Source organism: Phaenicophaeus curvirostris, chromosome 14 (genome assembly GCF_032191515.1).
Source record: "Phaenicophaeus curvirostris isolate KB17595 chromosome 14, BPBGC_Pcur_1.0, whole genome shotgun sequence".
Taxonomy (NCBI): Eukaryota; Metazoa; Chordata; class Aves; order Cuculiformes; family Cuculidae; genus Phaenicophaeus; species Phaenicophaeus curvirostris.
The window spans coordinates 5,545,699-5,567,924 of record NC_091405.1 but is presented as its reverse complement, the minus strand read 5'-3'; the positions used below and the strand labels follow the sequence as shown (position 1 = coordinate 5,567,924).

The 22,226-nt window shown below is 45.1% G+C and overlaps 2 protein-coding genes across 2 annotated transcripts in view; one reads left to right on the top strand and one right to left on the bottom strand.

The window, feature by feature from the left end:
• VAC14 (VAC14 component of PIKFYVE complex) overlaps nt 1–1,680 on the bottom strand; it is a 70,703-nt gene extending 69,023 nt beyond the window's left edge. Inside the window, exon 1 of the mRNA XM_069868682.1 lies at nt 1,523–1,680. Within this exon, the coding sequence (XP_069724783.1) occupies nt 1,523–1,626 (104 nt within the window). The 5' untranslated portion in view covers nt 1,627–1,680. The remainder of the gene's footprint in view (nt 1–1,522) is intronic.
• A 1,447-nt stretch (nt 1,681–3,127) lies between these two features.
• On the top strand, nt 3,128–21,503 carry NAE1 (NEDD8 activating enzyme E1 subunit 1). Its single transcript, XM_069868311.1, has 20 exons — nt 3,128–3,213; nt 6,796–6,899; nt 6,992–7,052; nt 7,993–8,023; nt 8,608–8,679; nt 9,565–9,644; nt 10,930–11,039; nt 11,389–11,498; nt 12,068–12,130; nt 12,395–12,458; nt 13,542–13,633; nt 14,918–14,977; nt 15,066–15,199; nt 16,843–16,918; nt 17,252–17,291; nt 18,589–18,675; nt 19,672–19,764; nt 20,163–20,277; nt 20,353–20,402; nt 21,221–21,503. The coding sequence occupies exons 1-20, from the start codon at nt 3,167–3,169 to the stop codon at nt 21,328–21,330; spliced, it is 1,599 nt and encodes a 532-aa protein (XP_069724412.1). The 5' UTR covers nt 3,128–3,166; the 3' UTR covers nt 21,331–21,503.
• Nucleotides 21,504–22,226: the final 723 nt, after the last annotated feature.

Genomic DNA, 22,226 nt, shown 5'->3' with positions numbered 1-22,226 from the left:
TCTCCACAACCTCCTTCCAGGTAGTTGGAGAGAGCAATGAGGTCTCCCCTCAGCCTCCTCTTCTCCAGGATAAACAAACCCAGCTCTCTCAGCCGCTCCTCTTCTTCTCCAGCTCCCTCACCAGCTTTGTTGCTCTTCTCTGGACTCGCTCCAGAGCCTCAACATCCTTCTTGTGGTGAGGGGCCCAGAACTGAACACAGGATTCGAGGAGCGGTCTCACCAGTGCCGAGTACAGAGGGAGAATAACCTCCCTGGACCTGCTGGTCACGCCGTTTCTGATCCAAGCCAAGATGCCATTGGCCTTCTTGGCCCCCTGGGCCACTGCTGGCTCATGTTCAGTCGCTGTCAACCAACACCCCCAGGTCCCTCTCCTCCAGGCAGTTTCCAGCCAGGCTTCTCCTAGTCTGGAGCTGCTCAGGGTTGTTGTGCCCCAAGTGCAGGACCCGGCATTTGGCCTTGTTAAACCTCCTGCCATTGGTCTCAGCCCAGCGGTCCGGCCTGTTCAGATCCCTTTGCAGAGCCTCCCTGCCCTCCAGCAGATAGAATCATAGAATCACTAGGTTGGAAAGGACCCCCTGGATGCTCCAAAAGGGAGGCCTGAGGCAACAGCAGGTGCTTCCCACCTCTGCAGCTGGGACTGAGAGCAGGACAAGCTTAAGCAAGATCTCAGGGGAGAGGCAGGACGGCTTCACGAGGCAATGAACCCAGAGCAATGCGAGACAAACCCTGGACGCCGGCCACAGCTGCCCCTGCTGCAGCTCCTGCCCGCTGCCCGGGAGGCCCTTGTGTCCCCCAGGCACGGCCAGGGCTGGGCACAGAGCAAGCCACCTCCACGAGCGTCGCAGAACAGTGAGTGCTGCCTTTCTGAGGAGTTTCTGAAGTTGTGCTGCTCGAGGGTTTGCTCTGCATGGTGCTGAGCACTGGGGACCTGCCATCCGACCAGGCCTGCCGCGAGGGGCTTGCGAGCACGACGCCTGCCTCGGGACACGGCGCCCTGAACGAGAGGGGCCCCGCTTGGCCCAGGAGCTGAGGGGACACACAACAGAGAGCCCCTCCCGCCCAGGCCCTGCTCCTTGAGAGAGCCACCATCCCACTGAAGCCCCCTCCCCAGGCTCCCGGGGACAGAGGGGGCTACAAGGACTCCTTTCCCGAGACCCCCAGGGGTGACTCCCCCACGTCTCCACGAGGTGACCTGTTCCCTTGTCCCACAAAGCCTCCGGCTGCCCGCGGGGGTGACCCCCTTCCCCAGGACCCTCGGTGTCCCAAATGGGGTGACCCCCTTCCCCGGGCCCTCCGGGTGTCCCCGGGGTCACCTCCCTGCCCGCAGCCCCCACCGGGGAGCCGCTCCGGTCCCTCCCGCAGCCAAACTCACCCGCCCCGCAGCAGCCCGTGCCGCTGCCGCCCTCCCGGGGCCGCGGTAGCACCTCAACCCCTCCCCTCCCCCCCGGTCCCGGTACGCCGGGCAGCTCGGACCGTTCCCGCTCCGTTCCCTTCCCGGTTCCCATGAGCCCCCGCCTCTCACTTCTCGATCTCGAGGGCGGCCACCTTCCTCTTCTCGTAGAGCTTGTCGGTGAGCGCCCGCACCACGCTGGGCGCCAGCGGCGCCAGGTCCCGCTCGGCGTTCATCGTCCCGCGCCGCCACCGCCGGCGGCCACGTGACCGACGGGCCGCTCCGCTCACGTGACCGCCCGCCGGCCCACGTGATCCTCCGTGCCGCCCCGCTCACGTGACTCGGCCCCCGCCGTCACGTGATCCCGCCCACGGGTCCCTCCCTGTCCGCACCGCTCACGTGATCTTGCCATACCACGTGACCCTCCCGCCCCGCGCCCCGCAGCGCCCCCGCGTGTCCCGGCGGCCCCGCTGGGTCTCGCTAATGACCCGCGCAGTTAATTGATGGAGCGATAGACTCGCTTGGTCGGAAAAGGCCTTTGAGATCATCGAGCACAACCACGCCTGCCCACTACTGAACCAGATCCCTGAGCGCCTCCTCTGCCCGCCCTTTAAACCCCTCCGGGGATGGTGTGATCCGGTAGATCCATCACCCTCCTCTTTACAACCTCCTTTCAGGTAGTTAGACTCATAGAATCATCAGGTTGGAAAAGACCCACCGGATCATCGCGTCCAACCCCTCCCTTCAATCACTAAACCATGTCCCTCAGCGCCTCATCCACCCATCCCTTAAACCCCTCCAGGGAAGGTGACTCAACCCCCTCCCTGGGCAGCTGTTCCAGTGCCCAATGACCCTTTCTGTGAAATATTTTTTCCTGATGTCAAGAAACTGATTATTGATTATAGTTGAATTGATTATTGAGTGTTTTTTCACAGCATCAGAACAAAATCTACTCCTCTACAGCCTCCTTTCAGGGAGCTGCAGAGTGTGATGAGGTCTCAGCCTCCTCAGCTGGACAACCCCAGATCTCTCAGCTGCCCTGGGCTCGGGCTTGTTCTCCAGCCCCTTCCCCAGCTTTGTTGTTCTTCTCCCTGGGCCACATCAAAAGCAGCGTGGCCAGCAGATCGAGGGAGGTGATTCTGCCCCTCAATTCCTCTCTTGTGAGACCTCATCTGGAGTATTGTGTGTAGTTCTGGAATCCCCAACGTAAGAAGGAGATGGAGCTGTTGGAGTGGGCCCAGAGGAGGCTACAAGGATGATCCAACGGCTGGAGCACCTCCCGTACGAGGACAGGCTGAGACTTGGGGTTGCTCAGCCTGGAGAAGGGTCCGGGGAGACCTTAGAGCAGCTTCCAGTGCTGAAAGGGGCTGCAGGAAAGCTGGGGAGGGACTATTCGTAAAGGCTTGTGGTGATAGAACGAGGAGGAACATGTATAAACTGGACAGGGACGGATTTACGCTTCATAGAAGGAAGAACTTCTCCACCATGAGTGTGGGGAGGCCCTGGCCTGGGTCGCCCAGAGAAGCGGGGACTCCTCCATCCCTGGAGGTGTTCAAGGCCAGGCTGGATGAGGCTCCGATCTCTAAAGTCCCTTCCAGCCCAACCCCTTCTGCTCACTCCCGCCAGCTCAGGCCGAGCCGCCCCCGGGGCCGAGGAGGGGCCGAGCCGGGGCCGAGCCGGGGCCGAGCCGGGGCCGAGCCGGGGCCGAGCCGGGGCCGAGCGAGCAGGGGCCGCCCCGCCGCAGCGGCTCCGCCCCGCCGAGCTCCGCCCGCGGCCATGGCGCTCGGCACCGGCAAGGAGCAGCGCTACGACCGGCAGCTCAGGTACCGTCCGGCGGGACCCAACCGGGACCCTCCGACCCCCGTGTCCTAACCGGGATCCCCCCCCCCCCCGACTCCCGTGTCCGAACCGGGAACCGTATCCGAACCGGGACACCTGCTCCCCGCCCCCCCGCCCCACGTGTCTGAACCTGGAACCCTCCGTCTGAACCAGGACCCTCCCCGGGCCTGAACCGGAAACCGTGTCCGAACCGGGACCCCCCCCACCCCCGTGTCCGAACCGGTCCCTGCCCAGGGCTGCGTCCCAGCCGGTCCCTGCGTCTGAACCGGTTCTGCCCCATCCCTTACGTCTGAACCGATGCCCCAACCAGTGCCCGGTCCCCGTGTCCCAGCCGGTTCCGTCCAATCCCTGCATCCCAACCAGTCCCTGTGTCCCAGCCTGTTCGGCCTTATCCCTGCATCCCAACCGGTCTGTGTGTCCCAGCTGGTTCCGCCCAGTCCCTGCATCCCAACCAGTCTCCATGTCCCAGCCTGTTCCACCTAATCCCTGCATCCCAACCAGTCCCAGTGTCCCAGCCTGTTCCGCCTAATCCCTGCATCCCAACCAGTCCCAGTGTCCCAGCCTGTTCCACCTAATCCCTGCATCCCAGCCAGTCCCCGTGTCCCAGCCGGTTCTGCCTGATCCCTGCATCCCAACGCAGTCCCTGTATTTTAGCAGGTTCCGCTTGATCCTTGCATCCCAACTGGTCCCTGTGTCCCAGCCGGTTCCGTCCAATCCCTGCATCCCAACCAGTCCCTGCATCCCAACCAGTCTCTGTGTCCCAGCCTGTTCCACCTAATCCCTGCATCCCAACCAGTCTCTGTGTCCCAGCCTGTTCCACCTAATCCCTGCATCCCAACCGGTCCCTGTGTCCCAGCTGGTTCCGCCCAGTCCCTGCTTCCCAACCAGTCTCCATGTCCCAGCCTGTTCCACGTAATCCCTGCATCCCAGCTGGTCCCAGTGTCCCAGCCTGTTCCACCTAATCCCTGCATCCCAACCAGTCCCAGTGTCCCAGCCTGTTCCACGTAATCCCTGCATCCCAACCAGTTTCCATGTCCCAGCCTGTTCCACGTAATCCCTGCATCCCAACCAGTCCCAGTGTCCCAGCCTGTTCCACGTAATCCCTGCATCCCAACCAGTCCCAGTGTCCCAGCCTGTTCCACGTAATCCCTGCATCCCAACCAGTTTCCATGTCCCAGCCTGTTCCACGTAATCCCTGCATCCCAACCAGTCTCTGTGTCCCAGCCTGTTCCACCTAATCCCTGCATCCCAACCGGTCCCTGTGTCCCAGCTGGTTCCGCCCAGTCCCTGCATCCCAACCAGTGTCCATGTCCCGGCCTGTTCCACCTGATCCCTGCATCCCAGCCAGTCGCTGCCCGGAGCTGTGTCCGAACCAGGGCAGTCGGTGCCAGCCCGGGGAAGGGCAGAGCCAGGCGGTGGGGCCGGGAGAGCTTTCCTGTTGTCACCAAAATGGGGGAAAGAAACTTCTTGCCAGCTGGGGGTCTTAAGAAGCTGCATTCTTCTAATTCAGTACCAGATAAACAGGAGGATCGATCCTCTTGTGGGATCTACCAGTGACTACGAGGAGCATGTTTTGGATACGCAGAGGAGGACTTGCGGGTGCTGGTAGATGAGAAGCTCAATGTGAGCCAGCGATGTGTGCTCACAGCCCGGAAGGCCAAACGTATCCTGGGCTGCACCCAAAGAATTGTGGCCAGCAGGGCGAGGGAAGTGATTCTGCCCCTCTGTTCCTCTCTTGTGAGACCTCATCTGGAGCATTGTGTCCAGTTCAGTTCTGGAATCCTCAACATAAGAAGGAGATGGAGCTGTTGGAACATGTCCAGAGGAGGCTACAAGGATGATCCAAGGGCTGGAGCCCCTCCCATACAAGGACAAGCTGAGAGAGTTGGGGTTGTTCAGCCTGGAGAAGAGAAGGCTCTGAGGAGACCTTATAAAGACCTTCCAGTATCTGAAGGGGCTACAAGAAAGCTGGGGAGGGACTGTTTACAAAGGCTTGTAGGGATAGGACATGGGGCAATGGGTGTAAACTGGAGAGGGGCAAATTTAGACTAGTCATAAGGAGGAATTTCTTCACTCTGAGAGCGGTGAAGCACTGGCCCAGGTTGCCCAGGGAAGCTGTGGCTGCCCCATCCCTGGAGGTGTTCAAGGCCAGGTTGGATGGGGTTTAGGCAGCCTGATCCAGTGGGAGGTGTCCCTGCCCATGGCAGGGGGGTTGGAAACAGATGATCTTTAAGGTCCCTTCCAACCCAAACTATTCTATGATTCTATGATATGTGTTATATTTGTTGTAAAAGTCACGATATTGATCACATATACTGATTATAATCAGCATCCTCCACCTCACATGTGCTCCCCATGGTCCTTTATTGAGTCTGGGAGCAGCAGAGCAGCCCCTACTCTATTTCATTGCCACCTGTCCCCTTTCAAGTGCCCATGTCAGTTTCAAAATAAGGGTTATCTTGACCTCCCATCATCTTTTTTGGCTCTTGGAAGTGCTGACCAGATGCTGGTCTTTTGTGGCCTTCACTGTTCTATTCCTTAAATATCACAAAAGGAGAGGACTTTTCATTGCCTTTCATGATTAGATCAGGCATTAGCATAGATGCTGCATTTTAAGTATTATTATACTTAATAATACTTAATAAGAAATATTATTTATGGTAATAGTTACGAAAAAGAGAGCATTCAGCATCAGGACAAACTTGAGTGAGGGGAGTTGTGACCCACACTGGTTTTGAACAAGTTAAATATGTTACAGCAGAAAAAAAGTGTGTGTTTTTATGGCGCAGAGCAGAGCATTGGAGAAACGAAATGTCCATAAGATTGGGTTGCTCTTTGTTGTAGAGTTGCAGAATGATTTAGGTTGGAAGGGACCTTAAAGCCCATCCAGTTCTGCTGGTAGGGACACCTCCCACTGGATCAGGGGCTCCAAGCCCCATCCAACCTGGCCTTGAACCCCTCCAGGGATGGGGCAGCCACCACTGCTCTGGGCAACCTGGGCCAGGGCCTCCCCACCCTTACAGCAAAACTTTTCCTAATATCTCATACAAATCTCCCCTCTTTCAGCTTAAAACCATTACCCCTTGTTCTGTTGCCACAGGGCCTGCTAAAATATTTTTCTCCATCTTTCTTACAAGCCCCCTTTAAGTATTGAAAGGTCACAATAAGGTTTCCTCAGGGTCTTCTCCAAGCTGAACAACCCCAATTCTTTCAGCCTCTCTTCAAAGGGGAGGTATTCCAGGTCTTTGACTGTTTTTTTGTGGCCTTCTCTGGACCTGCTCCAACAGGTCCCCATCCCTCCAGTGCTGAGGGCTCCAGAGCTGGAGGCAATGTTCCAGGTGAGGTCTCACCAAAGTGGAGTAGAGAGGCAGAATCACCTTTAGAGAGCTTCAAATTTGTTGCTCTAAGTTTTCTGAACGAAGGCTTATTTTGGTTAGTGACAGTGATTGAAAACCAGCATGCTCACCTCCGTTTGTGATTGTTTACATCGTTTTAATTTCTTGATATTGCCTCTACAGTCTGAAATGAAATAACTTCAGCATATTCCTGTTTCCATCCCGATACAGACTGTGGGGTGACCATGGACAAGAAGCCTTGGAGTCTGCCCATGTTTGTGTGATAAATGCAACAGCCACAGGAACTGAAATACTCAAAAACTTAGTCCTGCCAGGTAAATAGACCTCTCTCCTCCGTGTTTTATTTGTCCTGTATCTGGCAATTTCACAATGCCTGGTTATTCATGGTAATTTTTTTCTCTCCAAGGTATTGGCTCATTTACAATTGTTGATGGCAATCAGATCTCTGGAGAAGATGTTGGAAATAAGTAGGTTTGTTATTAGTTTCCTATATAAACTGAGAAGTAACAGGGTTTCATCCATGTGCTCGTTAAGAAATGCCATGAAATCCTTAATAATTTTAACAGCCAAGTCTTTTCTTGACTTTTAAAGCCAGTTTTTTCCCCAAGTCTTTTGTGACTTTGAGTGTTTGTGACATAGGCAGCATGTACGGTCATTTTGATATGAGCTGCTATATTTTACATACATTTTTAGATGCTGGTTTTGTGTCTTACTGATCTATTTGCTTTACACCTCAAGTATATAAAGACAATGGTCTACTCAATATAAAAATATTTAGAAATATTTTTTGCTGTAATCTTGAGATATGACAATGCAAGATTTGCTTGTGTTTCAGCGTGACAAAATGTGTTTTCTGTAATTTTGGTGATGAAAATAACTTACTTTTCATTAGTTTTTCATTGTGAAGCTGTGACTGGTAGCCTTATATAGCTTTATAAGGCTGTGTCCTGCAGGGGAAAAGATAAGAAACTCTTTACAAATCTAATGAAGAATAACTTGTTTACTAATTCCTCATCACATTCTTTTATAATTCAGCTTAATACCTACAAATATCTGTCCACTTACAGGGGTTATGTGAGGGGGAAGGATATTCCATTACGTAGAGAAATGAGTACTAATGAGACTTTAATTTCCCTAGGAAAACAAATCTGCAGCGTCATCCTAGCTTGTAGAGGAGTTTGGTCTGTCTTGCTTTTCAGATATGTGATTCAGGGATTGGAAAGTTTCCTTAAGAAACTTATCTGAAGAAAAGAGAACAGTGGTGGGGAGAAGAAAAGCAGGTTTAAGGAAGAACTTGGTTTGTTGTGTATGAGAGTCAGCAACACATTCTGCTCTACAAAATAAAGCTTTAATGTTGTTTTTCATCAAAATAAAACTTCATGCGCAACTCTCTTGTTTCCTTTTCAGTTTCTTTCTACAAGAAAGCCATATTGGTCAGGTGAGGAGTTAACAAATATCACATTAGGTGTATTGAAAGCGTGGAAGTATTGAGAAAAGACTCAAATGTTGTGCTACAGATAATGCTAAAAATATGTACATATAGGTTAAAATCTGTTTATTCTTTGAGAAAACTCCCCATGCTTAATTTTTAGTTGCTCATAAAGGAGAAGATAAGCTCAATTCTGACACGGCTCAATGGAAAAAATGAATGGGATATTGTTAAGAAAGTCCTTGGAAGGATAAGATGTAAGAGAGTGGTGGCTGAAGGAGTAAAGCTAAGAGAGGTGGTTGGGGGAAGAATAACCACAAACCAGGAGAATACAGAAGGCATAAGTAACTCCTGGAAATTAGTAAATGGCTGTTGCACAGTTCTTGTCTTAAAAATTACATTACTAAAAATGGCCTCAAACAAATGCCTGTGCTTAAGGGATTTATTTTTAATTCAGATAAGCAAGGCTTGGTATAAGAAATCCTGTTTTTTTTCTCTTTTTCATATTTAAAGCATGTGGCCTGTGTAGTTCTGATGTGGTATAGAAATTACATTTCAAATGGTTAAACATTGTTTTGATTGTTCTGAAACAGAACCGTGCGCAGTGTGCCACCGAGCTCTTGCAAGAATTGAATAGTGATGTTTCTGGAAACTTCGTTGAGGAGGTTTGTTTTCCCGAATCAGCTGGATATTTCTCATTACAGTGTGATCGAAGTAGGAAATAATAATGATGTGTTGTCTTTGTGATGTTGCAATTTGTGACAAAACAACATTTGAGGAAGAAGATCTTAAAGTTATTTGCAAAAAGTCAATTTATGTATTTTAAGCATCATTATGTATTTTAAGGGCATCTTGGCTTGTATCAGAAACGGCGTGACCAGCAGGTCCAGGGAGGTTATCCTCCCTCTGTACTCGGCACTGGTGAGACCGCTCCTCGAATACTGTGTTCAGTTCTGGGCCCCTCACCACAAGAAGGATGTTGAGGCTCTGGAGAGAGTACAGAGAAGAGCAACGAAGCTGGTGAAAGGGCTGGAGAACAGGCCTTATGAGGAGCGGCTGAGAGAACTGGGGTTGTTTAGCCTGGAGAAGAGGAGGCTGAGGGGTGACCTCATTGCTCTCTACAACTACCTCAAAGGACGTTGTAGAGAGGAGGGAGCTGGGCTCTTCTCCCAAGTGACAGGGGACAGGACAAGAGGGAATGGCCTCAAGCTCCGACAAGGGAGGTTTAGGCTAGACGTTAGGAAAAAATTCTTTACAGAAAGGGTCATTGGGCACTGGAACAGGCTGCCCAGGGAGGTGGTTGAGTCACCTTCCCTGGAGGTGTTTAAGGCACGGGTGGACGAGGTGCTGAGGGATATGGTTTAGTGTTTGGTAGGAACGGTTGGACTCGGTGATCCGGTGGGTCTCTTCCAACCTGGTTATTCTGTGATTCTGTGATTCTGTGATAACTTTTATAGCTTTCACTGAACGCTTTGAATGTTGAATAGACTTGCTGGGTACTCGGAAATTTTCACAGTGTTTCCTGACTTTTTTTTCTTCCTACTGTTTAGAGTCCAGAAAAACTTCTAGAAAATGACCCTTCCTTTTTTAATCGGTTCAACTTGGTGGTTGCAACACAACTACCAGAAAGGTAAAGAATCATCTGAAGTTGTTTGTTTGTTCTCATTCAGTTGTGAAAGCATGTTTCAACTGCAGGCATATTCTTGCAGGAAAATTTAGTGACAAAGAAAGGTTACAGTAAATAACGGAATCTTTCTGTGGAGCTTTTTATACGTTAATGTATAGTTTAAAATCTCTTTTGGATCCACCTGACTCAGGCTGTCTCCAGGTGTATTTGTCTATGCCAAGCGCTCTTTTGTAGTGAGTTTTCTGGTCCAAAATTGCTGTCTCAAGTATTTTTATGTAAATCCTAACAGATAACAGGGTCTGCAGTACCTCTAGAGTTTTGTGAATGTATTTTATCCTTTGTATAGCTCTTTCCATTTGACCCATCTATGTAGTTACATTGCTCATATGGACTTTGTTAAGACCAGAAGCTCTTGAATTTGTTTGTTGATCTTCTGCTCAGGCACTTCTTGCGTGCTGCCTTCCAGAAAACAATAAACAGCACAGCTGTGAGCACTCTCAGAGTACTGAGAATCTTGGGGGAGAAGAGCATGTTTCTATTTCCTTGCCTCCACGGATAGATGGATATATGGATAGATGAATAGTTGAATCTGGCTTTTGTAAGGAAGAAGCTGTTGTTCATAGTTTATATATTTCTCCCTCCCACTACTTACAGAGGAGCTAGAGATACTGTCTCTTACAGAAATAAGAGCCAACTTGCCTCTTTGAAGCAGGTCTAGGGCTCTAGATGGTTCCTGGGGGTCCTAGAAGGGTCCAGAAAGGTCCTATTGGGGTCCCAGAGGGCTCTAGAGGGTTCCTAGAAGGCCCTAAAGGGGTCCCAGGGGGCTCCAGAGGGTTCCTGGAGGTCCGAGAAGGATCCTAGAAGGCCCTAAATGGGTCCCAGAGGTCTCTATAGGCTTCCTGGGCATCTGAGAAGGTTCCTAGAAGGCCCTAATGGGGTCCCAGAGGGACATTTCCTTAGTCACAAGTCTCTGATTGGGATTGACCCTACTGGAAGCTGTTTGTGCAACACACGCATCCAATACTTCTTTTCTCTCTTTCACGAATCATTGAAGTTTTTTGTTTTATTGATATTGAGAGCATATGGGAGCATGGAGTTAAATATAATTAAGGTACTTGTTAAATGTATTTCTATCCTAGTGTAAATTCACATATAAAATTAATCCCTTTATATGTCTTAGAGTCATGATAATATTAGAGTTCTCTCATAGGAAGCTTCTCTTGGCAAGAGTTAACTGTCATTAACTGTTGTCCTCTTGCATATCTCAAAAAATTGTTTTTCCTTACAGTACATTGCTGCGCTTGGCTGAAGTTCTCTGGAATTCCAACGTTCCTCTGCTGATCTGCAGGACTTATGGACTGGTTGGGTATATGAGAATCATTATCAAAGAACATACAGGTTAGAGGGATTTCTGAGATAAAGGCTTTTCTAAAAGGCTTAAAGCTTCAGCGTGTAGTGTCACTTTGATTTTTTTTGTTTCCATCTTTACCTTTAGTGTCTGTTAAGTCTTGCATAGTCTGCTGTTCATCACCAGGAGCATTCTTTGAGGAATGCATAGAATAATTACGAACTGCTACATATAGTACAGTTGGAGGTTATCCTGACAGGAGAGTTGACTTACACAGAGCACTTACTTTGAGAATTAAGCAGTTGATCGAGCAGGTGATGCACTGCATTTGATGTGTAGCTCAGTTCTGAAAGCCAGATGTGAAACTGTGAAATGCATTGTGTGATTTTTTTTTCCCAGTTGTTGAATCTCATCCTGACAATACGTTAGAAGATCTTAGACTGGACAAACCATTTCCAGAACTGAGGGAACACATTCAGTCTTATGATTTGGATCATATGGACAAAAAGGTTGGTATGTGCTCTAAGACAGATGCAGATGTAGAAATGGGATTGGATGAAAATGAGTCTTGACAGTGTTTTTGGTGCCGAGTGTTATCTGAGCAGAGGCACCTGTAGAATCAGCCATGAATTTCATTTTTTCACATCTGTCCCTTAATGTTACAGTCTGTATCTTAACAAGTAGGGTCTTGGGAAGTAAGGAATATTCTTGGACAACTTGATCTTCCGTTAGGTTGATTCCCCCTCACCACCCCCCGCCCCATTTTTTATTTTACTGATTACCTCCTGCTGCAGAGCTTTATGCTGTGGGTATTTGTGCATCATGCAAGTTCCACTCCAGAAAAATACCAGAGAACTTGGCTCAGAAACCCTTCTTTTGAGTAAAGGAATAACAATTTCATAATTGCTTTATCGTAGTTAGAGAACGTTGTTTCTGAATTAAAGTCTGGAACTCATCCTGTGTTTTTACAATAGTGGAAGGGATGTTAAGAAGTTCCGTATAGAATAGGTTTTAATTTTTTTCTCCTGTTTTTATGTTTTTTCAACTCGACAAAGATTTCTCTGCTGTTCCCTTACAGGACCATAGCCACACTCCGTGGGTTGTGATTGTCGCCAAGTATCTGACCAACTGGTTCAACGAGGTATGGTGCAAAACTTCTTAAGGCATCAGTCTGTTCTTGTTGGTTTTATTATTACTTCAGATATGTCTTTTCTAAACTAGATTATTATTTTGGCATTATATATCAACTAAAGAAAACAAGGTGAAATCATTAAAAAAGTGACTAATTGAAATATAAGTGACTGTATGTGAGCAGTGGCAAACTCCTAGAGTTCAGCGATGTGAACACAATGAGCTTAGCAGTAGATATTTTAAAGACAAACTGTTTTTGTGTTTTTAAATTTAGAAAAGTGATCAATTGCCTAAGAGTTACAAAGAAAAAGAAGCCTTCAGACAGCTGATTCGGCAAGGTAATGTGTGTCCCAGGAGTCACTTCCCATTCTGGCAGAAATATGTAAGGCAATATCTGCAGAACAGTCAGGAGTTCTCTCTGGGTTGATCTAAGAAAATCTGCTGCCATATGCAGTATGATTCTTCTTTTAAATGTTTTTTTTATGAAGGTGGATCTTAAGATCCCTGATTTGCCTATAAACACAGTTTGGCAATGTTTCTCGCTGTTGCTGTTTAAGATCAAGTGTATGTTAGGTGGGAGGAGAGTCTTTAAGAAAAAATCCTGTAGACAATGTTGATGTTTAACATGGAAAATTTGACAAAGAGGAAAGCAAGAGGCTTTGGGCACTGGAGTTGTTATTAACTGCAAGTATTTGGTTAGTTGTTGACCCAGAAAATTGTCGATAATCTGTGCAGCTCTAAATAACTGGTTTAGAGAGAGAGAGAGAGAGCGCGACGAGGAGTCTGCGGCTGCCAAGTATGCTGTAACCAGTATGTGAACAGGCTTCATTTTTGGAGATGTTTCAATCTAGTAACCTTTTGCGGGTGCTTAAATTAATGAGACATTTTTAAGATCTAGAAATACATTGCCTTAAATGATAGTAGAATAAAAACATTAACTGATTTTTTTTGTATTTCCTCATTTAAACCCAGTCAGCATGCAAACTGCCAACTATTTCTGTCATCCCCAGACTGGCCTGGAGATCTGATTTGTAGCAATTACCTTTGGTTAAAGGGGTTTTAGTGGAGTCTGTTTCTTGGTCTGGCTTGCTGCGTGGTTCCATGTGTGTTTGCCAAATGTGAGCCAGAATACCCAACAAAACTTGGCTGGGGTTGGGAAGGAGGCTTGAATTATGAAACTTTACTTTCTTTCTCACACAAATAAACAAGTGGTTTTGTGACAAGTAGCTTATATTTAGTGTCACGGAAAAATTAATCACGTGCAGAATGTATACGTAGTTAGTTTTATCAGTACATCTTGCTGGTAATGGTTGCTGCTCAGTTACTATGCCACAAATTCATGCAGGTGCCGTCTGCTCTCTTGTTTAAGACCTATATGATGAAGGGGACTGTATTTTCACTTTACTTATTTTTTTAATAAGGTATCTTAAAGAATGAAAATGGGACCCCAGAAGATGAGGAAAACTTTGAAGAAGCTATAAAAAATGTGAACACGGCATTAAATACCACAGAGGTAAAATAAACCTTTATATGGCAAAGTGGAAGAAATCTTAACTATGCCATTTTTTCAGAACATACTATGCAATTTTCGGGCAGAAATTCCATTTGCAACATTTCCATTTAGGTAAAACAGGAGTAGTACAAGTTCTAAAACTGAAATCATGTAGTAAAACAGACCTAGACTAGGTGGCACTGCAATGCATGGAAATACTTTACTTCCCTTGCTCATGCAAGGAAGCTACATTTCCTTCTTGAAGACTTGAGTTCAAGTAGAGAATAAGTCAGCAATCAAGAGTTCATTAATAGCATATTCCTGTCTCAGACTTCATCAGATTTTCTTTTACAGTTTAAGCAATGAAGTGCTTGGTATGATTATAAGGAATTAGCAGTTGCTGCTGAGGATGATGTCCGATTTAAATACATTGCTAGGAGAGAGACAAAGAAAGCATTTGTTGAAATTGCGCTGCATTGAAGTTGCTTGTTATAGTATTTATTCTGTATAGAAATGAAGTGCTGCAAGGGCCTTTGGCTCAGCACATTCAGTACTTTGCTCTTGAAGAAAGGTGTTATGAAACTCCTTTCAGGAACTGTTCAAGCTTAAAAACATTAAGTTTTCATTGTTTTTAAATAATCCCAAAGTAGTAATTTGTGATTTAGAATTGACCTCTGATTTCTTTAATCGCTCACCCATGGTAGGTTGCAAAAGCGACGTGGGCTAAAAGCACTTTCTGTGATTCTTTCTAGATTACATTCCATTTTTATTTGAGCTGTGCTCATCCTTGCCTGGGCAGTCACGTTAGGTGTCCCAAGAAAGTAGCAGGTAAAACTTCGTGCTGACCTCAGAGCCACTGCAAGCTGTGTCCCAGGATATTGGTGATTTATTTCAGCTTATGTGCCAGACCACACTGCAGCAGTTAAGGAGTCAAAATACTCACTTCTGCAGCCCCTCCTTGCTTCCCAGCCCTTTTCCCACCTCTGCCTGTCACAGGGAGCATGGGCAGCTGGGACTGGTGATACCCTTTGCTGATGCTGCTACCAGTTTTTTATATCTTCCATGTGGAAGGTGGAAATAAGGTGAGATTTTGCTTGTAACCTTCATCTTGATTGGAAGCAAACGCCTTGTGTTCAGGCATTGCTGCAAGTGGAGATGGTTCTGAGAAGCACTGGCTGTGTTAAGATTCAGGAGGGATGTTAGGTGTGGAACTCTTGAGTTGTCTCTCCTATGCAGTGACTGTTGAGATAATTCAGGTAATCAAAAGTGAAGTAAATACAAACCCGGTTTGTTTATTTTTCATAGATTCCAAGAGGCATTGAAGAGATTTTTAATGATGATTGCTGTATAAATCTGACAGAACAGGTAATTGGTAATTAAGTGTAAGACTTTACTGTAGAAATGGCATCACAAATAACATTCGTGTACATGACTGTCTCTTGTGCATGTGCAGTCACCCACCTTCTGGATTTTGGCTCGAGCTGTAAAGGAATTTGTGGCAAATGAGGGGCAAGGCAGCTTACCTGTCCGGGGCACTATTCCTGATATGATAGCAGACTCCAATAAATTTATCAAATTGCAAAATGTGTAAGTACACAATTTTTTCATTAATAGCTACTAATGGTTGTAAACAGCGATGACTTCAGACCTCTCAAAGCGTATGAATTCCTATATTCTAAGAAGAAAAATCGGTGTGTATGTGGGACTGGAGTGAGGAGGGATGTGAGGAGCACGGCAGCCTGAGGCTTTCTGCTCCCTGTTTCAGGTGCAGCCTGCGGTTTGGAAGGTGGCCTGAGCCTTCAGTGCGTCCCAGCTTCCTAAGGCTGGGTAGTAAGGGATCACTGAGTTTCAGATGTAGTGAAGGCTTTCCTATACATAGCAGATCCCATCACCCACATACTGCTGTCCAGAACAAATTGTTCCTTAAACACAGCCTCTGTTTTTTCTTCTCTATTTGTATGGTTACAGAAATTCTAGTTTCCTAGTTATTTAGTTCTAAATATTTCATTCTAATTAATGCCCTTTGAAGGGATCGCATGGTAGGTAAGGATGGGCAAAGACTTTGTGAGTGAACATTAACTGCAAATTCTAAAGAGCATCAGTGTGGATCAGCATTTTAGGAAGGGCACCTCTGAATGCCTGTGTTCTCGACATGATCTTGCTGTTCCTGTGCATCCTGAACACAATGCAAGTCGTTGGGCCAAGAAGACTTCCCTAAAGTGTTACTATTTTCCTTGCAGTTTCTTGCTTCTTCCACCTTTATTTTTTGACCTCTGAAAAGCAGCAGTATCTTGCAGAAGACTTTGTGAAATTTATTGTCAGTGCAATCATACTGTTGAATTGTTCAAATGGGAAAGTATTATTTTTAATAGATTTTGAAACACAACCTCTACTAGAAAGAAAAGGATTCTCTACCCTAATAGTGTTTACTAATCAAAATGAAATCTTTAATAATTTTAGAGGCACATTCCTCAGATCTGTGACGAATGGTGTTAAAAAGATGGATATAAAAATATAAATCTTTTGCGAGTTTAAAATAATTGATCACTATTGCTTCACAGAAGTTACTCTGTATAATGACAGTAAAGCCAAAAACTCGTATTGTTATTTTGCTAAGTGAAACCACAATTGCTTGACTGTGTACAGATAACTCAAATTCGTAAATATGAATTCAATAAGCATCAGTCCTGAATTTGCAAATAATTATGCACTTCAGTTCTCAATCACAATAAGCATTGCAGGGTTTTAATTCACAGGTAAAACAATTACAATTCTTTAAACGGAGCTCTTCAATAGAATTTTATTAGATACTCTGTTGTTGTGATGTTTGCGTTGTCCTGTTAAGAGCGGCTCTTAACAGAACAAATGTACTAAGGTGACAAATACTAAAATACAGAGATCGATAAAACATTAGAAACCCAATGAAGGACAAGCAGCTGCTGTTCTGAAATGACTTAATATTCTTCCTCTGACTGTAGTAATAGTCATGCTAACTTTAACTGATTTGTAGAAAAACTTTGTTCCTGTTTTTAAGCCGTATGTTTAGTGAACAGCTCAGCCATGCCTAAGTCATACAGGGAGGTCATACGTGCACCCATGGCCCTGAGGTAGCTAACTGCTGTTCGTGTGGCTTGGGGCTTCTCTTTCTAATATAAAACAAAACAAGATGGTCTTCACTGTGCAGTTGATGGCTTTATGCTGTAATTAAAAAACTTCTTTATTATTAACAGATACCGTGAGAAGGCAAAGAAGGATATTGCTGCTGTGGGTAACCATGCTACTAAACTGCTGCAGTCCCTAGGCAAGGTAATTGCAAATGTACGGCTGTTCTGACAGGATAGAAATATTTTTTCCCTGACATTCTGTACAGAAATAAGTCACGGGAGATGGGTACAGTGCGAAGCCTTTATTACCTCATACCCTTCAAAAGGCTTAAGTAAGTTCTAATGAAATTTAATATCTATGGGATGTTCTATTTATTATCTTTGGTTTGGTCACATAAAAGGCATAGGGGAATGTATATACAATTTAAGATACCTTTTCATAATGAGAACAGCTAGCTATTTCGCAGTGAATATATGAATATCTCTGAAAACAGAAATTCTGTGTGTACTGGAATGAGCATATTCTCTCTTTCAGGCTCCAGAATCTATTTCGGAGAGAGAACTAAAACTGTTTTGTGAGTATCCTTGGTTTCTGTTCCTGTGATTATGCAAGTGAACAACTTACCAAAAACTTCTGAATGACAATGTAATTATTAATCAGTAACTCAATATTTGAATTTTTCAAATAAGCTCTTAGCACACCTCCAAAGTAAGCCTACAAAGGTTGGCTTTTACAAGATATATATTTTCAGGTCCAAATAGGAGCTAGCAGATGTCCTCTACTGTCTGTGATTACCTGACACTCTTGCCTATTCTGTGATACTGGCTTAGAGCGCAGGCTCTGTAGACCTTTGGTAGTCTGAAAGGGTGACACAGGGATGCAGTGAGTAGTGTTGCTGATGGCTCTGGACATGTATACGTGGCCACACAGCAGTCTGGCTCAGTCTCCCTATAACTGGAATATGTTCCTCTAAGCACACAGCCCAGAGCACGCGGCTCCTGTGCAGACAGATGATCTGCTGCTGGTTTGAGAACTTCACGGTTCCTCATTTTTTGAGTGCTCGATAGTAGCTGCACATTGAGTCGTTTCGTAGCAATGATACTGAAGAAGAACCTTTTCCTGCTTGTAGCTGTATTCTCAGATGATTAATTGAGAATACATGAGACGGTGGTAGATGTAGGGGAAACTGAAAGGAACCCATGTTTGTGTGCAGCATGGGAGATGAAAACACGAAGTCGATAGTTGCAACTGATGAATTACTGTGAAAGAGGCACACGTGTTCTGAGCTGTTTCAATAACATAGAATCATAGAATAGTTTGGGTTGGAAGGGACCTTAAGGATCATCTAGCTCCACTCCCTGCCATGGGCAGGGACACCTCCCACTGATCAGTTTGCTCAAGCCTCATCCAACCTGGCCTTGATGCCTCCAGGGATGGGGCAGCCACAGCTTCCCTGGGCAACCTGGGCCAGGGCCTCATCACCCTCATCGTGAAGAAATTCCTCCTTATGTCTAGTCTAAATCCACTCCTCTCCAGTTAATAGCCATTGCCCCCAGTCCTATCCCTACAAGCCTTTGTAAACAGTCCCTCCCCAGCTGTCTTGTAGCCTTGTTCAGGTATTGGAAGGTCGCAGAGATGTTTCAATTCTAGAAACAGGTAGGTGCCAAGTATTTACCTAAAATACTTGTAATCATAGATGTAAATGTAGTCTAATAGATTTAATTGCTTCAAGCTACCAGAAAGAAAAGAGTTAAATGAAACTTATGAATTTTAGTCTTTCGGGTTTAACTCATCAGAGAGAGAGACTTAGATTTAGTAAGTGGTGATGCATTCAAGTAGGTAAAGCTCTCCTTTCTGCACCCTCTGCTTAGGCAGCAACTCCGCTTTTCTCCGAGTAGTACGATGTAGATCTCTGCCTGAAGAATATGGCTTAAACACTTTTAACAAGGATGAAATCAGTAAGTACTCCTTTTTAGCGTGTATTTTAATTGCATTTTCTACTTGAAATGGTTTTGTGATCAAAGAGAACCATATGTTACACGTTTTATTTCATTATGCAGTTTTATAATTTAGCATCAGCTATAGAGGTGTAGGGTTTTAAAGTCTAGAACATTAAATCTAATTTGATTTTGAAAGTTCAAAAATTACTTTACAGATTGATGAATGTTTTGAGGTTTTCTTTCTTTCAGATTTTCTTTTTAATAGTACATAAATAAAACATTCTTTTCTTCAAACTTCTCTTTTCTCTACCTCAGTTATTTCTGACAGAGCTGGAAAGGTGCTTTCACTTGAACAAAGTGGCTTGGCCCCTCTCAGCTTAACTTTTCAGCATGTGAACTAGCAAAGTAGTTACTTAATATTGCATTTTATTTTTTAAACCTGAATAAATTAAAAAAAAGCTGGGAATACTTGTAATCAAAATTAATTTAAATACAAGTCCTCTGTATGTTTTGGACACAATGTGTATATTTATATACATACATACACACATATTTTGTGATGTTTTTAATTTAAATGAAAGCTCCTTGCGTTAGTTGGTAATGTGCAATGTGATTTTTGTTGTTAATATTTAGAAAGGCCACTGAACCGTATGCTAAGGGACTTAAGAACTGTTTTATAATTACGGTCATTACCGCTACATATATGAAGCATGCATCTCAAATCCCAAGATTATCACTAAGGAATATTCCACTTAATGTTACAGCAGCTGTCAAGGCTGAAATGTGAATATCTTCACTGAACAGTTTCTATGAAATACCTAGAATATGGTGTCGCCATACACTCGACTCAAATTTGTGTGTCTGACAGTTGATTCATGGAGATTCACCTGCAGGTTGTTTTTGTTACGATTTCTACTTAGTGCAGATTTTACAGTTTAAGCAAATGGGAAATACTTGATTTCACCTTTTTCCATTTAATCCGTACCAGCTAACCTGTTCTCTTGGTGTTTCCAGTTTCCCACATGGATAACCCAGACAGTGAAATCGTGCTGTACTTGATGCTGCGGGCTGTAGACAGGTTTTATAAGCAGCATGGTAGATACCCAGGTACGTTAATAACAGTTACTTAACATCATCGAAAGAAATATAAAGATCCAATAGTTACTGTAATAACTAAAATATAAGATGAGTTGTAGTTTTGTTTTCATATTGATGTAAGTTTAATAGTATGAAAATGCAAGTATATTTTTTGCCTTTGTGAACTTAAGGAATTTATCTGAGTTGATAGCACTGAGGTGGGTTGCAAGGGCTATGAATCAGTTCACCTGTGCAGTGATTTGTTGTGATCATGAGTAGCATCAACAGAATATTTGATTATTATTAATCTAGTGTTAGTATTAATTGGCTTAGAAACTTCTCTGAAAAATGAAATGCTGCCTTTGAAGTCCATTAACTTTGCCTGTGGTGTCACAGTCCTCTGATGAAACGGTTAACTTGTTTTCCAGGTGTCTACAACTATCAGGTAGAAGATGATATTGGAAAACTAAAATCATCCCTTACTGGTTTCTTACAAGAACACGGGTTGTCTGTAGTGGTGAAAGATGACTATGTTCATGAATTGTAAGTATAATATTTGAAGTGTCCCTTTCTCTGTAAAACTGATCTGGAAGTGCTGACTGTTCCTTTGCTGTCCAGTTGCCGCTACGGAGCTGCTGAGCCACATGCTGTTGCTGCCTTCATGGGAGGTAAGAATGTCACTGTCTATGAAACCAAATCAACCTTCTCTAGTTCTTTCTTGGGTCAGAATCTCTACTGTCTTAATTACTCTGTATTGCCAGAGCGAAGACTGTAACGACAGGGTGTAGTCACTTCCTTTAAATTAATACAATACACTTAACATCTATTCAATATAAATAGCCTTGATTGCTTACCTTAATTCAACCTACAGGTATTATCAAAACTACATATGGATGTTCAAAATTGCCACATCAGTTAACTTAATATCTTTATTTAATAGACTTCATGTGGTACTGAAGATAATTAGTGTAAAATACTCTGTGGATGTAGGATTTTTTTCTGAGTAAGTGAAATGTGGGGAATGTACAGTGCTTTGAAAAATACATAAAGGGAACTTGTGAAGAAATTACAGAACATTTCTTACTAAGGATAACACAGAGGAATCGCAGTGAAGTGACCCTTAAGTTTCTTTTGAAGCTTAACTACATTTATTTAAAAATTGAACTTTGCAGTTTCATTTAGAGAGGTCACAGCTTGCACGTATAGGTGTGCTCACACATTTTCACTCTGTGTGTGTATGCATACATGGAGATAAAGCACCTACAGCAAAGTTTATAAAGCTAACCTCTGAAGTGACAGCTTTCTGAGCCTCTTTTATACTGGGAAGTACGGAAAGGTAAGTTTTCCACCTAGAAGCTCTATCAGGTGCTTCCCAATTAATTCCAATGTAGTTAGTTCAAGATAAATAATATCCTTTCACTGTTTTATCAATGTGACCTGCTAACTAATTTCTCTTTTTGCTGGATTTTTTTTTTTCCTTTTACAGGAGCTGCTGCACAGGAGGTGATCAAAGTCATCACAGGGCAGTTTGTGATTTTTAACAACACCTATATTTACAGTGCAATGTCACAGACCTCAGCAACTTTCCAGCTGTAGGATGACAAGTACATTTATTGCCACCAGGCACTGCTGCCGCCTTCTGTAAATACCATGGTGTTCTGACACTGGCTGAACTGTTCTGTATTACCTGCCAATTAAAGCTCCTTTATTTGTAACAATTTTATCTTTTTTTTTTCCTGACGACAAATAAAATTGTACCCACCTCTGAATTTTTTTTGATCTAGAAAGTTGTGCTTCACCTTGGAAAGGAGAAAGAAGCGGCGGCTGCTCTCTGGTAGGGTGAGCTGTGCTTACTGATGGCTTCCCTGGGCTGCTGCAGAGCTGAACTTACCATTAAAAAGGGCTGGATAAGAAGAAATGTGAGCAGTGGGGCGAGGGAGGGGATCCTGCCCCTCTGCTCTGCTCTGGTGAGACCCCACCTGGAGCCCTGTCTTCAGCTCTGGAGTCCTCAGCTCAGGAAGGACATGAAGCTGTTGGAGCAAGTCCAGAGGAGGCCACGGAGATGATTGGAGGGCTGGAGCACGTCCTGTATGAGGACAGGCTGAGAGAGTTGGGGTTGTTCAGCCTGGAGGAGAAGGCTCTGAGGAGCCATCAGAGCAGCTTCCAGGACTGAAAGGGGCTCCAGGAAAGCTGGGGAGGGGCTCTTGGTCAGGGAGTGCAGGGATAGGACAAGGGGGAACGGTTTTGAGCTGAAAGAGGGGAGATTGAGATGAGATCTGAGGAAGAAATGTTTTCCTGTTGCATGGGGCTTGGAGTCCCCTGATCCAGCAGGAGGTGTCCTTGCCCATGGCAGGGGGTGGGAACTGGACAGGCTTTGAGGTCCCTTCTCACACAAACCATTCTATGACAGGACACCAACAATCCAGACTTCTACGGAGCACAATTTGACCGCTGGGATTTAAAAGGGCTCCCTTGGCCCTAGCCTGGCTGTT

Coding starts and splice junctions, on each gene's coding strand:
- NAE1 (XM_069868311.1), top strand. CDS start 3,167: ATGGCGCTCGGCACCGGCAAGGAGCAGCGCTACGACCGGCAGCTCAG. Junction 11,499..12,067: donor TGGATCATATGGACAAAAAG/GTTGGTATGTGC, acceptor GTTCCCTTACAG/GACCATAGCCACACTCCGTG. Junction 12,459..13,541: donor CAGACAGCTGATTCGGCAAG/GTAATGTGTGTC, acceptor TTTTTTAATAAG/GTATCTTAAAGAATGAAAAT.